The 15,461-nt window shown below is 39.2% G+C and overlaps 1 protein-coding gene across 6 annotated transcripts in view; it reads left to right on the forward strand.

Annotated features, from left to right (window-relative positions):
* The window catches only part of INF2 (inverted formin 2), a 735,156-nt gene that overhangs the window by 336,967 nt on the left and 382,728 nt on the right, over positions 1-15,461 (forward strand). For 4 of the 6 annotated variants that reach the window (XM_044074343.1, XM_044074344.1, XM_044074342.1 and 1 more), the window contains exons 5-7: positions 8,814-8,847; positions 9,267-9,408; positions 9,492-9,636. In XM_044074343.1, coding sequence (XP_043930278.1) covers positions 8,814-8,847; positions 9,267-9,408; positions 9,492-9,636 — 321 coding nt within the window. Of the gene's footprint in view, positions 1-8,575; positions 8,605-8,655; positions 8,786-8,813; positions 8,848-9,266; positions 9,409-9,491; positions 9,637-15,461 lie in introns of those variants that run through there. The other 2 variants (XM_044074345.1, XM_044074347.1) reach the window with 2 other exon arrangements.

Genomic DNA, 15,461 nt, shown 5'->3' on the forward strand with positions numbered 1-15,461 from the left:
GTTTTATTTAATGACTTGTATGTGAAATTGCAGTCTGTGAAGCAACTATAGTCATATTTATATGATGTTGTTTTTAATTTTCTCCCTTGTTCTGCAATCATAGCCAGCTTTAGGCACCAGCAAACCCTGCAGTCGCTGGGGGCCCCTAACCACAGCAAGTTCTTACCCTGATATTTTGTTACATTCCTATCAAACCAACAAAAGCTAGTACAGCATTCTTGTATACTTAATAAACCACATGGATCAATACATTTATTTTCTACCGAAAATCCATAAAGATCTTTCTCATGCACCAGGCAGACCAATTGTATCTGGCAGGGGATACATTACAGAGCCTCTTTCACTATTTCTGACCAAACATCTAAAACCTTTGTTACCCAATATTCGATCACGCCTACAGGACACTACAAACTTCCTACAGATTATTTCTGATACACAGCTTGAGCCAAGTTGGCTATTATGTACATTGGATGTAAGTGCCCTGTATACTAACATTCCACACCAAGATGGATTAAATGCATTAGCTTATTGGCTCGAAGTCTCAAACTTGTATAGCTCGGACTTCAATACCTTCTTGGTTGGTCTAGCACAATATGTTCTCACAAGTAATGTTTTTTACTATAAAGAACAATGTTTTTGGCAAACCAAAGGGACAGCTATGGGGGCTTCTTTTGCCCCCATATATGCTGATCTCTTCATGGCTTTTGTGGAGAATCATATTATATATGACAGGGACAGAAACATTTTTTTGTCAAAGATTGATATATGGAGACGTTATCTTGATGATGTTTGGTTGGTATGGAAGGGTGACGAATGTTCGTTAATGGAATTTGTCACTTATCTAAACAACAATGCATGGGGTCTGCATTTTACTGTAAGTTTTGATATGGATACCATCACGTTTTTGGATGTATTAATTCAAAGGTCTTCAGATCACACTCTATGTACAGAGATATATAGAAAGTTTCCAGAATACAACTCCATCCTACATGCCTCTAGTTACCATCCACCTCACATAGCACAGAATATCCCTAAGTCACAATTCATACGTGCTAAACGCATCTGTTCAGATGATACTACTTATTTGAAACACAAATCGGATCTAACTACTAGATTCAAACTTCGTGGGTATAGAAGTGGTGATATATCCATGGCCAGTAACAAGGTGAGCTCTATGGAGAGAACAGAGCTACTTACATACAAGACACATAACATTAAGCCATCTCAACCTCTTAGATTCACGACTACATATGCCCGCAATTCCAACCGCCTCATCCAAAGTGTACGGAGGCATTGGAACATTTTACAATGTGACTCGGATATCACCAGTATCATTCCAGAGAATTGTTTATTTTCTTATAAGAAATGCAAAAACCTCAATTCTTTTTTTAATCATTATAAACACAGGGACAATAATACACATGATTTATCACAAACAACACTTTCTGGTGAACCATTACATGGCTGTTTTCCATGTGGACATTGTAACAACTGTAAATATATTAATAAGTCCAAACAATTCTCTAGTCGCAACTGTCCCCAGGTTTTTGACCTCAACTTTTTTTCCAATTGTTCCAGTGATTGGATTATTTACTTGGCCTCTTGCAATTGTGGGTCTTTTTATGTGGGACAAACGTCCAGACCTCTAAGAATACGTATCTCCGAACACATCAGTAACATCAAACAAAAAAGGATGCACAATGCCCTTTACAAACACCAACTAGTTCACCCAACATCCAAGTTTAACTTCATTATTATTGACACAATATTTGGAAACAGGGCTAATAAAACTGGATGGCACTCCATATTAAATGTAAAAGAAAAGAAATGGATTATCAGACTGGGAGGGTTATTCCCCCCTGGACTTAATGAACATCTTTAGGGCTCAACCAATAGGATGTCTGGTTATTGTATATATACAGCTTTGTATGTCATGACTTTTTGTACACTGAAGAAGGCTGTGCTTTGCCAGCCGAAACCGGTTTGTAACTGCTGCAATAGCTGTGATTATGTTTATTTAATACAAGATTTTTATTTCAAGTCACTGTTTGCTGGCTCTTATTCTTTTGGTTCCACATCGCCGAGACGACATTGCCGGTAGCAGACATCCCCAACAATGGTGAGTAGTGCAGAATCAGAGTTAGTCCCATTCCTTCACTGTAGTGCGATCTCAGAGTTGGTATATTTAAGTAGGGGGTGTGGGGGGTTCAGGGGGGCTTGCCTCAATGCTATACACATTTTAATGTGTTTTTTTGTGTGTAGGATGTCTGCTGTCGGCATTGTCATCTCAGCGATGTGGCCGTCAGTGATCCGGCATTTCGTTCTTCTGTCGTGAACCCATATATATATATTTTTTTGTCTTGCTTAAATGTGTACATTCAAAGTAGTGCTTTTTTACAGAAGTCAGAACATTACTAATACATCTTTGGCCACTGCATGGAGATTCTAGTTTAGGGAGATAAATTCTGAAACCCTCTTGGAGTTGTTATGTAACAGATTCGTCTTTCTTGGGTTTACTGTAAGTTGCATACACCTTACTTTTGCAGAATTACCACACTGCTTGCAAAATTTTATTTCTGTAGAGAGTAGGACAACTTAAACTTTGAGTGGCCTGTCTGAATGAAAACATAAAGACTCAAAAAGTAAAAACTCATGAGCATTCAGAAGATATGTAGTTGAAACACTGGTACGTCCTTAAGGGTTCATATAACCTACAGGTCACCACTACAGGAGAGTTGATGTATTACACAGTGAAGACTGTACCTTGGCTGGGTCTTTCTTGCAGGATTTAGCATCTGAGGTAAATTCATACTGGCTTCTAAAAACGGAAGTGCCCACATTTTTATGGGGTAAAACCCTGTGCCTTATACCAGCATTCATACAGCTAAGTTGAGACTGTGCACTACCTAAAGGTTTCCAGCTGCTTTCTTTTATTTCACACTATTTTCACTTCCAAACTGTTATTGCAGAAAGTTGCGCAATTCTTTAAAAAATCTGCCTCAGTGTTTACCAGACAACTTTGATCTTCATATAAAGTCCTGAATCTTTGTCTGAAGACGACACCAGCAAAATGTTGAATTCTGTCCATTTTGCTGTACTATGCCTTTCACAGATGGAATCCTGTGAAGCCTGTAAGAAGGTTCTGTTCCAGGAGGTATTTGGGAGAGGGTATGCATGCAAGTACATCAAGAATGAGGTATATATGTACAAGGTAAATGATCCAAAGTCCTGTTCTAAGGGCTGTAAGCCTAGTTGTGGTTCAGAGTCCATCAGGCATATGCAGATATTTGTTCTTTTGTCTGGTGCATCTTCCTTCATTAAAAAATTCACATTTCATTTGTCCTTTTCCTTATCCTTATCATTAGAGAGTAAGAGCTAAACAGAGAGGCACTTCACCAGCCTTCCACTTTTAGTTTTGCAACTTATGTAAATGTGGTCAGTGTCTCGTCTTCAGTATTTTGCCTTTGGAGGCATTTCTTGTTTTTGCGTTTTTTAGTTTGGATTCACCATATGTTATGCAAAGCATGGATCTATTCTTTTATAGTTCTGTATCTAGAGTTTTTTTTTTTCCTGTGAACATTGAACATTACTTGCCATGTATGGTTCAGGTTTCTGCTATAGCTGGGTCTCCAGTTGGATGAGTCTTTCTGCCATTGTTTTTTTTTTTCCACTATCCAATTTAAAAAAAAAATCTTTTCAGTGTTTAAGGAGACATGGCCATAAAAGCACTCTGTAATGGCACACTTTATTTTGTTCCAGTTTCTGAGCTTCTGATAAATATCCTTCCGTCAGTCTCCCTTCCATGCCATTACAGATAGTTATCATACTAGCATATGCTATGACGCCTGCCTTTTCTTAGCGCTAGCTGTAGCTAACAGTAAGAGTTATCCTTTATGTGGTTGACAACCAAGTAGTTGATCATCATCTGCCCAGTTAGGATTTCCAATATTACCTTTCCCAAACCAGAAGTTTCATTTAATGACTTGTATGTGAAATTGCAGTTTGTGAAGCAACTATAGTCATATTTATATGATGTTGTTTTTAATTTTCTCCATTGTTCTGCAATGATGAAGTTAGGATATTTAATTAAGAAGATGTGTGGGAGTGAAGTCCCTCTCTCCATGGGGGGGGTGTGTGCAGGGGGTCCTACCTTTGAAAAAAAAAAGGATTCGTCTTTTTGTGAGGTTAGTTGATTCTTAGGGATGGCCGCCAATCCTGATATGTGCATGTCTGCCTCATCCACTGCCCATGACATTTCTACCTTTACTAATATTGCTGTCCTGTGTCATTGTACCCAACCCCATCTGTGTGAGCAATGATGACTGTGCCATGCCCACCCCACCTATGGCCCTGTGTGAGTATGATACCATTTGATTCACAGCATGGTTAGTCAGTGCACTGTTATGCATACCCTGCATTGGTTATTACATGCATCAGTTTTATTTTGTGTTGGTCCAGTCACAGCCTATAGTTGAGGATGGGACACTACCTATTCACTAGTGCCACAACATACTCTACCCTCCTTTGTCTTGCTTGAAGTCCTGCACAGCCTTTTCTTTGACACCTTCACACCTGGCTTCTCCCCTGCTACTGCTACAGTGCTCTGGTGACCCATGTTGTAACCATTTTTGTATCACCATCTTGTGAAATATGGAGCAGATTGTAAATGTCTTGCTGCAGGTCTCTAGCACATATTGTTGTCTGCTGTCAGATGTATCCAAGCAGTGGAAGTGAACTTTTAAGAGTCCAAACACACATTTGATGATGTTACATGTCTGCAACAGTGCAGTCTTAAACTCCATCATAGTCTGAGGCTTGTAGATGGAGGTCATCAACCATGGCTCCAAGACGTAATCCTGCATCTGCTGCAGTACACAACTGTGGACACTATTATGCATTGTCTGCTACCTATGTTCATAGGACCAGACTGGCAGGGAGTCTGTGACAGTATGTGCACCTACCAACTAGATAACCCTGTGGAAAGTCACCCAGCACAAAATATTGGTTTAGGCCACATGTGTGTCAGATGTGGGAGTCATGGGAACTGCCCAGATACATATTGTTCATAATACCCTGTGCACTGCAAATCAACTGGGAAACTAATGGAGTGGAAGCCTTTCTGATTGCTCTGCCAAACACCATGTGGGGCATTTGGGGTTTTGATTGTAGTGTGGTTGTTATCAGTGGCCGTCAAGACCTTAGAAAAATGAGATATGTTACAGAATGACTGCACAAAGAAGGTTCTCTTCTCTGCTTTTCCAAGGAAATCATATATGATCATACATCCTGCAGCATATTGTCAAGGAGCTGGTGCAGGATTTATCAGCCTTACACCTCTGAAACGCCAAACATTTTCCCTGTTGGATGCTGAAATGTCTAAGTAGCAAGGCTGGTTAATGTTACACAAACCTTTGTATCTACTGAGATAGGCATTCCATGCATATGCACTGATTTTATATGAGAAAGGTACACATCTTCTAATTCCTGTATGATTTCTTTATCTCCATGGCAGCAGTCAACCTCAGTCTTGGGAAAATAATGGCATGTAGGCCTCTGGTATACTGTTCTGGTGTGTGGAGGATGGCAGCATGCAACATTGCAGCAGTGTGGTAGCATGCAACATTGCAGACAGTGGCTCCCAAAGTGCCACTAGCACATGGTGATCAGCTAGAGCTGATGCTCATCTTGGTGTGACACCCCTATACACTGAAAATTATGGTATTTAGAATAGCTGATCACCTCTTATATGTTTCTGAATTTGCTGCCGTATTTAATTTCAGAATTTGCATATGTGATGGCTGTCATCAGCATGCAGACCCTCATTTACCTGTCACTATGCAGTCATTTGCATGTACTGCATACAATGCTATTTTTACACTAACATGGTTATGCTAAGTTTGTCTTTTAAGTCTCACTGTCTTTGGGCGTCACCGTTCACCTCACTATTTCCCATAACGCACTGCATTATTTGTTTCTGCATAACCCACCATTTCTAAGCACAAAGAAAGGAAAGAAAAGAGGCCATGCCCTGTATTTTAGCCTCTTACACTAAGAGGTGGCTTGCATAATGTCGTAGCAATGGGAGCAAGAACAAGCTGTGGGAGCAAATCAGATATGTAGTACCAAATGTATCATGCGTCAAGCAGCTTTTCCCATTTGTTTATTTATTTATTTAATATTCACAAAATCTTTTCAAATTGTCAGTTGGGTTGGAGGTCATATACTAAATTTGACATTGTACTTGTGGCTTGGCTTTTCTGCTCATGTCAAAAATCAAAATGCAGGCGATCTTAACCCAGACAATTCATATAGTATATTTATCTTTTCTTTGCTCATTTCAGAATGGTAAAATGATTTTCTGAAAGTAGTGCTAGATGTTTCCTTCATTCAGATACAGGACACTGATTTTTTATTTTGTCAAAAGTAGGTCATTAATTTAAAGTGATGTTAGTCAGGTTCAGATTTTTTTTTAATATGAGTAAGCGTGCTTCATCTGTAACATGGCTTATTAGGCAGTAATGTAGCAGTGAGGCAGGGGTCTGCACTTTTTTTCCAGAGAAAAGGCCCGTACTCTTAGACTGGTTGGTGCAGAACTAATACAACTTTCACAAAAATAAAGCCACTGGCTAGATCTTCGGATGCAGAGGAATGAGGTCTTGAGTATGTCCCAGGCGGTCCATTTTCATTTAGCAGCATGGACACTTGAGTGGTTAGATGGAGAAGGATGGGCTTGAGTGACTAATGCCATCCTGCCCACCCTGGGGGAGGGAGTCTGCTTAAGGATTGCATTGGTAATCCTTACCTAAGGCGTAGGGGGATCAATCATGGACTAGGCCAAGCAGGTTGTTATTGCTAGTGGCACATATGTTCGGATAGTCTGCAGACACATTGTAATTAATACCCTGTGCATTGTGCATATCTACTTCCTCTAGCTAAGATATGTGTGTAAGAGCAGGCATGTATCCCCCCCTAGTCAGGTAACTATCACAAGTTTGTGGACTGCCTAACAGGAGAGAATGGTGTGCCATTCTGCAACACCTGCAGGCTGTCCCACTCCCTACACCCATCTTTCACTGCAGGGAAGCATATGGGCTGATATGGCTTCCTGGACAGGAATGAATTAATTGTTTGACTCTTGCCTAGCCAGGACAAGCCTAGCTTCTGTCCCCACAGAATGAATGGACCAGTTGGGTGCAGATAAAAAAGTTATCAGGCCAGGATCCTGCAAAGATCATGAAGAAAAATGAATTCAGTGCAAGTTCAACTGCAGTGATGAATCTGCTCTACAGTAATATCTGAGTATAATTGGGCTGGATTCCAGAACAGTTTACTCTTGGAACTACACACTAACTCAAGTTTGCAGACATTCATAAAATGTCTGGCAGCAGATAGCCAGGACACGCATGCTTGGCTTTGCCAAACCACATTCTCATGGTAGATTTCATGAGGCATGTACAGCAATATGCACCCATGCTGGGGAAGGCATTATGAGCCTTCGCATCTGCAAGCACACGTCAACCCACTGCTGGAGGGAGGATTAGTGAGAAAAATATGAAAAAATAATCCCTCACAGTTGCCTGGATGATGACCTTCTGTCATTGGCTGTTGCCTCAACGGGGAAAAATGGGCTGATTGATTGCAGGAGGGATAATGCCTGGCAGACAGTGGAATATAAAACTAAAAAAAAAAAGAAAGTAGTGCCCCGCTTTGGTAATAAGCGCTATTCTGAACTACCCAAACTCTACTTCTCTGAGCGGAACTGTGGCATGGAGGGGTTTCCTGCTGGAGGAGATACATCTTTCAATGCACATTGTATTTGTAGCAATGGACAAGTAATACACACACACACATACACATATATAAAAAGAAAACAGTTTTTTCTAATGTGTACACATGCTAAATTTTCCAGGTAAAGGAATCATGTTTTTACTTGTCCACTGGGAGACCAGGACATGTGTAGCTGAATCTGACCTGCCTCACTTTGAACACTGAAGAGAAACTTGTCAGAACTATAGGGAGTACAAAGTGTTCTTTTGTTTCCTAATTCAAAAGAACAACCCCCCCCCCCACACACACACACACACACACACACACACACATACCACACCACACCACACCACAAGATGGAAGCCAAGTCAGTGTAATTCTGTATGTGTATATCTGTGTAAACTTAAGAAATATAGACCAGCAAATTACTTAATACATTTCAAGGTAGTGCTGGGAGCTGGTCAAACCTGAGCTGCCACATAGTGTCAGTAACACTGTTAGAAAAAAAAAAACATGAAGTTAGGTATATTTGGTTGAAAGGAGAGTAAAGCCTTTGGTTTGAAATATAGGTTGTACAATATGTGAACATTTTTTTTTTTTATTTTAAATCATTTTGTGTAGAATGCGTATACAAAACATTGGCAACAAATGCATTAAAAATATTTTTTAAAAGTTTTAAAGTGCATCAAAGAGCACTTAAAACCATATGGGAGAAGAAGCAGACCTAGTAAGTAGGATTCCAGTCCTTAATGGGATTATGTAAAGTCAGTAATTTCCACCAAAATCATTTAGTTCCTGTAACAGAACTGCAATGCCTTGGAGTGTGTGCATGTTAATGTAAGCAAGTCATTTAACCTCTACTGTGGGCCTGGTCTGCCTTGAAAATACACACCTGAGTTTAAAGATCCCTAGAATTCGAAATGTGCTTAGAACATTAGATACTTTACTAAATAAAATATTATGGCTAATGAATTTTGTTGCTGTAACTGATACAAGTTAACCATGTCTGCAGTCCTGTGTAAGTATTTTTTTTTTCTGTTTTACAGGTCTTCAGCTGTTGGATTTATTACCCAGACTGAGGTAAGCTTCCAGAAACAGGAGATGCTTGCTACAGACAAGGCATAATGCAACATCATTTTATTGCATTTAATTATAGCTACAGAGACTGAAATGCAAATGCTAAACAACTTTTTGACATTACTTTTAATCTAATGACTGAATTTTCATAATATAAGTCACATAACAATTGTACCATTCAGACTGCTTTTGTCAATATGCTTTGTCAAGAACTGTTTTTCACTTTGCTGTATGTAAGGTTGCTGAAGTTGGAGATCATGGAAGTGTGGGGCTTAAATTACCATTACAAATCTCATTTTTTTCACTGCATTTGATTAAACTGCTATCTTGATGTTATTAATTTAATCAGGTTTGTTAAGTAAGACAAGGTTGCATAACTCTTTTAAATTACTTTGCAGTGAAGTTTTCTACTTTTTCTGTAGGGAGAAGGAAGACGATGACCTTTTAATTCAGTGTGAAACTTTTGTGGATTTCAAGCAAGAGGATGATGAAGAACTGAGGAAGATCTGTGATGGAATTGATATGAATAACCATCAGGAAGTTTTTGCAGTACTTTTTAATAAAGTAAGTAATTTACACAAAATACTGGTACAATTCTGTGCTAACACAATGCAGGAAACTAAAAGTGCATGTCTCTTTAATTTCAGGTAAGCAGTTCTCCTGTCTCACAGCAGCTGCTATCAATTTTGCAGAGCCTGTTAGAGCTAGATCCATCTGAGGGCAATAACATTCAGTTACTATGGCAGATCCTAGAAACCCTAGTACACCGAGCAGTTCTGCTTGCTGAAGATGGTAAAGAAAAAGTATAATAGTATTTTTGAACTGTTTGTACAGAATGCTGTAACCTGTCATATTAATTCACAAACGTATTCTAGTCCATCATTGGTTTTGCTAACAGTTCAGAAAAATTGAAAGGTTACAGTTGAAATGGTTTGTTCTGCAAAAGACCTTGAAAACTTTAACTAGTTGGTCACCGTAGCATTCTAGCCTGATTTACATAATACCCATGTCCTATCAAAGCATCTGTCAGATAACTTTAAAACTTAATTTAGTAAACTTAAAAGGAGGGTCGGCTTTTATTTTATTTATTTTTTAGGTGTTTTAGGCCAGAAGGGTAAAATTAATCTGGTATAATTTCAGGAGCATAGTGTGTAGCTGTGTCTATGTTTGTGCAGGGGGAGGGGGGCAACAAATATAATGTTAAAGACTGATATGAGGTCATTGGACAACTACAAGTATGGTGACATGGCTAATTCTACTGTCTCTGGGGCATTCTTTTGGTGAAGGTTGAATTTTCTCTGTTTTATGTGGGTTTTCATCTGCCACTGTGGTTTCCTCTTGTCACCCAGAAGCAATGGTTCTTGCATTGACTTGATAATCTGACATTTTTCCTCCAGAGTTTTTCTCCCTGTATCTGTCCTGAAAGGAACCTTTGACTCAATGGGCCCACCTAAGCTACTCTGCTGTAAACCAGTATGTGACTGGTCAGCTTGAAATATAACCCAGAAATCACAGCTGATGAGTCAGCATGAGAGAAACTCAAAGTAAAATAAAATAAAATATGACTTTCTGACTCTTCTGTACCCAAATCTAAAGAATAAAAAAGTGGATAAACTAAACGCTTTAACATAATGCTTATGTAAATATTATATGTACCAGACAGCAATCCCTTCACCCATGTTTCTTTTAGAATGATACTGTTATGTGCCTAAAAAAAGTACATATATATGTAATATATGGTTCCCCTGCAGATGATCATAGTATCAAAACTTCGAACATTATATCGCCGTACAGTGCAGAACGGGAAATTTACCATTTTCTTTGCTGTGATCTCAGAATTGGTATATTTAAGTAGCGGGGGGTGCATGGGGGGCTGGCCCCCTGAAAATAGAAAACTTTTTTGTTTTTATTTATTTTTTCATATGATGTTCGAAGTTTTGAAACTTCGATCATCTGAAGTAGACCCACATATATAGACTTGCAACCAAGCTGTGATCCCATTCCATAGTCACTATTAATAGTTAGCAAATGTCCTGTCCACTGCATTCTTAATTTGCTGAGGTGAGCTTAGTCAGTGAACTCATTTTGAATGTGTTATCCTGTAAGTTAAAAAGTACTAGTTGTATATGTTGTTTATTGCCATGATGTTGGTATAAAATCTTTCCATCATATTGGACCCTGTCACCTGACAAACAATCAAATACTTAAACAAATAAATAAATAAAGTACTAGTACATGAGCCCTGAAGCTGAAGTCATGGTGGAACTGCTAGTACATTGTATCCCTGCTGTACTTCTTGAGATTAAAGCGAACAAGATTTTTTTTCTTGAACTCCAAGGTTTATTCATCTTAAAGATAAACATGACTGATTATATACTTAAGCAAAAAGAAGTGGGAATGCTATTATAAAATTCCCCTCAACACTCCTGAAACAGCCTCCCTAAACTCCTCAGTTGGCTAGAGGCAGTGACAGATGCTGCAGGGTTGCCTAAAGTGTTCTTTATGCCTTCAGAACTTCTACTATAACACCACACCAGGTGCCACTTTTTAAATAATAAATATATAGTTAGAATGACCACAAGCTCCCCCTGTTTTATTTTTACGTCTTGTTTTTTCAACTCCTCCTTTTTCTAGCTATTAAAGCTTTGTAGCAGCAGAAATCATCCGCTTTGGTGGACACTGCTCATCTGCTACTGTTTATTTCTATAACTGTTTAATTGTTAAGCATTGGGCATTGCAAATATAACATGACTGTAGACTGATTTTTCAAGTGAAGAGCAAGAGCTCTTTTCTGAGAAATGCTTTGCTATGTTGAGCAGTCCACAAAAGACTGAAATTTGACCAGTTTTTGCAAATTGGCCAAACAAGTTCATGGCTTGTTTATATAGCACCTGGTGCCTTTCCCCAATCTGTTGCTTCTCACCTCCTCTTTAGTTGCAAGGTCCATTCTTAACAGTGTGCACTCTTAAACTCTGACATTGAGAATGAAAAACACTTTTCCACTTGCTTTAAACTGTAATATTCTGCTTGCTGCAAATACACATGTACATTGTAGGAAGCAGTTTGCTACAGTTGCCGTACCACCCTTTAAGGACTTTGTCTTGTACCAATTACAGTACCAAAAGAATGGTGGTATTGCAATAAAGCCCCAGTGGCAACTGCTGATCACATCCCTAATATCTGTTGCTCAGGGTGGATGCCTTCTTTGCCACACACGAGCTATGCCACTGAAGTTCACAACTACAGGTGTGACAGACTTGCACATTCTGTTACTTGTTTTATAGTGGACTTTACATTACTGAATCTAAGAGATTGTGTTCATTTTTCTTCATTATTAAATGGCAGTCATGTCTGTGTTTGGGTGTATTAGCAGTAGAGGCTGTGACTGTTTGAATTAACTTCTATTAAAATGCTTTTTTTTTTTTTAATTATGTTTGTAACTTCAGGGGTAATGATCCACAGTGTGAGTAGTTAATTAAGGATGACAACACTTACAACCAGCCTGAAACTATGACCAACTTTCTGGCTGGCAAGTTCAGTTCACCCCCCCCAACCTCTTCTCTACCACACCCAAAGAAATACCTGCAACCATCCCCTATTGGTCATTATGAGGGAACAGGTCCTTACTGCACTCACTAAAGCCAAAAACACAGCCTCCATGGGTCCCAACAACATTCCAGGATGCTTCTTAAATATCTAAAAACAGACTCTTATCAGGGCCACTAGAAACAGTCTTTAACCATAGCCTCCAGATGGGCTTTGTCCAAGAGGAATAGAGGACTGCAAAAGGGGCCCATCAATTGACTGAACTAGAGACCAATAAGCTTGACCAGTCTTACCTGCAACGCCATACAGAGAATTATCATGGACCTGATCAATAACAACGTAGGAAATCTCCAAACACTGGACCAGACCCAATTTGGCTTTGTCAAAGAGAGGTCTGGCCTGCTCAATCTGGTGTACTTCTTTGAGAAAGTCACCAGGGCCATGGATGAGGGTAAAATGGTACACACCCCTTATCCAGACCTGGCCAAAGCTTTTGACACATTCTCCTACTCTGGGATTATAGATAAATTTACCGAGTTAGGCATAAACCCCTACATCATCAGATGGGTAGCAGACTGGCCCACTGACAGGACATATATTGTCTGGATAGGTGAATCAACCTCTGATAAGAAACCTGTTACTAGCCATGTCCCACAGGGCTCGAAGTTGGGACCCACTTCTCTGAAGTGAAGGCCAATGTTGGATGTCTCTGGCTTACCAAGTTCACAGATGACTGTAAGCTGGGAGCAATCGCTGAATCCCCAAACAATGTTGGCATCCTGCAAACAGGCCTAAAAATGACAAATGACTGGTGCCAAAACCATAGTCTGAGATGAAATGCTAAAAATGCTAAAACATGCATAATCATACCCTTTTGGAAGTTGGATAGCCCTTCATATTATAATATTGATAGCACACCCCTAAAGGTTAACCCAGTGTTGAGGGACCTAGGAACACTGAATGTAACCTAGCGAGAAAATCCTTCTGTGTGGCTCAACTTAAGTCATGGCATCAAGATCAAAGAAAGTCATAGTGCCATTGTTCACAGCCTTCATGAGGTCCATAATTGAGTACAATCCTCCCTTCTGCATGTACCTAATTGGGCCCTTACAGCAATGAGAGCAGCCCCAGAAGTTTCCCAATAAAAAATATAGAAAGCGTAAGACACATGTCATATGCAGACCGACTAAAGGCCATATCTCTTTATTCCTTCTCATATCATTTATATTAGAGGTGACATGCCTGACCTACAAGGCATTCTGTGTTCCGGCTCTGATGAGAATGTTACATATTTGCAAGAAAAATTAACGAAGGTTGCACATTACATGGACCTTAACCTTATTTGTGACTCCAGCAGAACTTGCTGGAGATGCAGATTTGTATCCCAAATGCTACTTCATAGTTAGAATAAACTTGACATATCTGTAAAGCAAAGCCTGTCCCTCACTGTCTTCAAAAAGAATTTGGATAAATGGAAGGGGAACCATAAACTCACTCTTGGGTACTGCCCATGTCATTTATGGACAGAGGCAGTCTGTAAAATTAAGGCTTCAACACCCAAAGACCCACTACCCTGATACTATCCCATCTCATATCTGGGGAATTAAGATGTAATATTGTCATATTCTGGCTAGTATTAGCTAGGCTTGTAAAGGCTCTTGTGCTGTTAGCCCGGTAATCACCTGTGAACCTACTGTTCAGAGTTAATTTGTGAAGGACTGAGTGAATAGAAGATGGGATAAAATGGTTATAATTTAAAATGAGAGACAAATGAACATGAGTATTCTAATAATGCAGTGATCTTGGTATGTTTCAAGATAAGTAGCCTCATCTGTCGGCCCCACAATCCTCCTCTAAAGGTTAGGGTATAGCACTATATATGGATGTGTTAGCAAAAATAGGCAGCAGGAGACTGCAGTCCTAGTACTAAAGTATGTTTTTTAAGAACAAAAGTAAGCTAACCAACATACTAGCGCTCCATTTTAAAATGAAGATGGTGACTAGTACTTCACTTTATTTATGTATTTAACATTTGTTAACTGGGAAAGTCCGACTTGGAACAAAGCCAATTTTCACTGGAGGCCCAGGGAGAAATGCTCTAGATGCATGTTTTTCTTTCTTTAAAATGAAGGCGGCTGTGTCTGCATTACCTGGTGAAGATGGACATCTTCAGTACTCGATAACTGTATATTTGTCACATATTAACAAAAATAGCACTCCAACCATTTTTCTTGTGTATCTCAGTACTTGTCATGAAAGTTGCTAAGAATGGTGGACCCTACAGATTATGCACTGCTACTTACTGTATTAAATGTGTATGTACCCAATCCTTTTGATATAAGCATATCCAACAACACTATCTACAGATTCTAGTTTCCTTAGTAGAGTTTATAAGGGGAACTGACCCTTCCCCTCAATCAATGCATTGTTCTTTAGGGCCATTTCAGGAAAAACAAGCAGCCTCCTTACTGAATGTGCAGCATGAGTTTACTGTTAAACTGTAATTACATATTAAATTACTTTACAAGATTGTATACAGACTGTTAGACTACTTAAATGTCATCAACACTGTTGTAGTTCTGTGATGGTATGCCAGTTAGTAACAGTTAAAGTTCTGTGTTTACATAGCATTTATTATTTGGTGTTCTTAACAGTCATCATTGCAGTCATTATTGCCGCATAATCATGCAAGCAACACTGCAGTGATTTTTCTTAGGTACCCAGTAACACCACTGTACCATGGATCACATCACTTAGCAAGTCATCACCTGGGTATCATTGTGATAAAACTCCCTCCAGAATGTTAATGAATGAAGCTCATCCACTGGAGGCTACATGAAGTGATCTTTGAAAAAAGAAGCAATTATTACACAGACTCTGAACCAGAACTGTAGGTCAAAAAGTAATGCAGTACATGATTTATGAAAATCCCACTTACAAATGGCCTTTTTAACAGGTTCCTAATGTTGACACAGAGTCAGTTTAGTCCCTTAGAGTTAGGGTGTGCACAGTACATACCAGTTTTTGAATGTAGATGCGATAGTTTAGTCTACAGCCTTATTTTTGAAACA

This window comes from Protopterus annectens, chromosome 6.part0 (genome assembly GCF_019279795.1).
Source record: "Protopterus annectens isolate FY-2018-M chromosome 6.part0, PAN1.0, whole genome shotgun sequence".
NCBI lineage: Eukaryota > Metazoa > Chordata > Ceratodontiformes > Protopteridae > Protopterus > Protopterus annectens.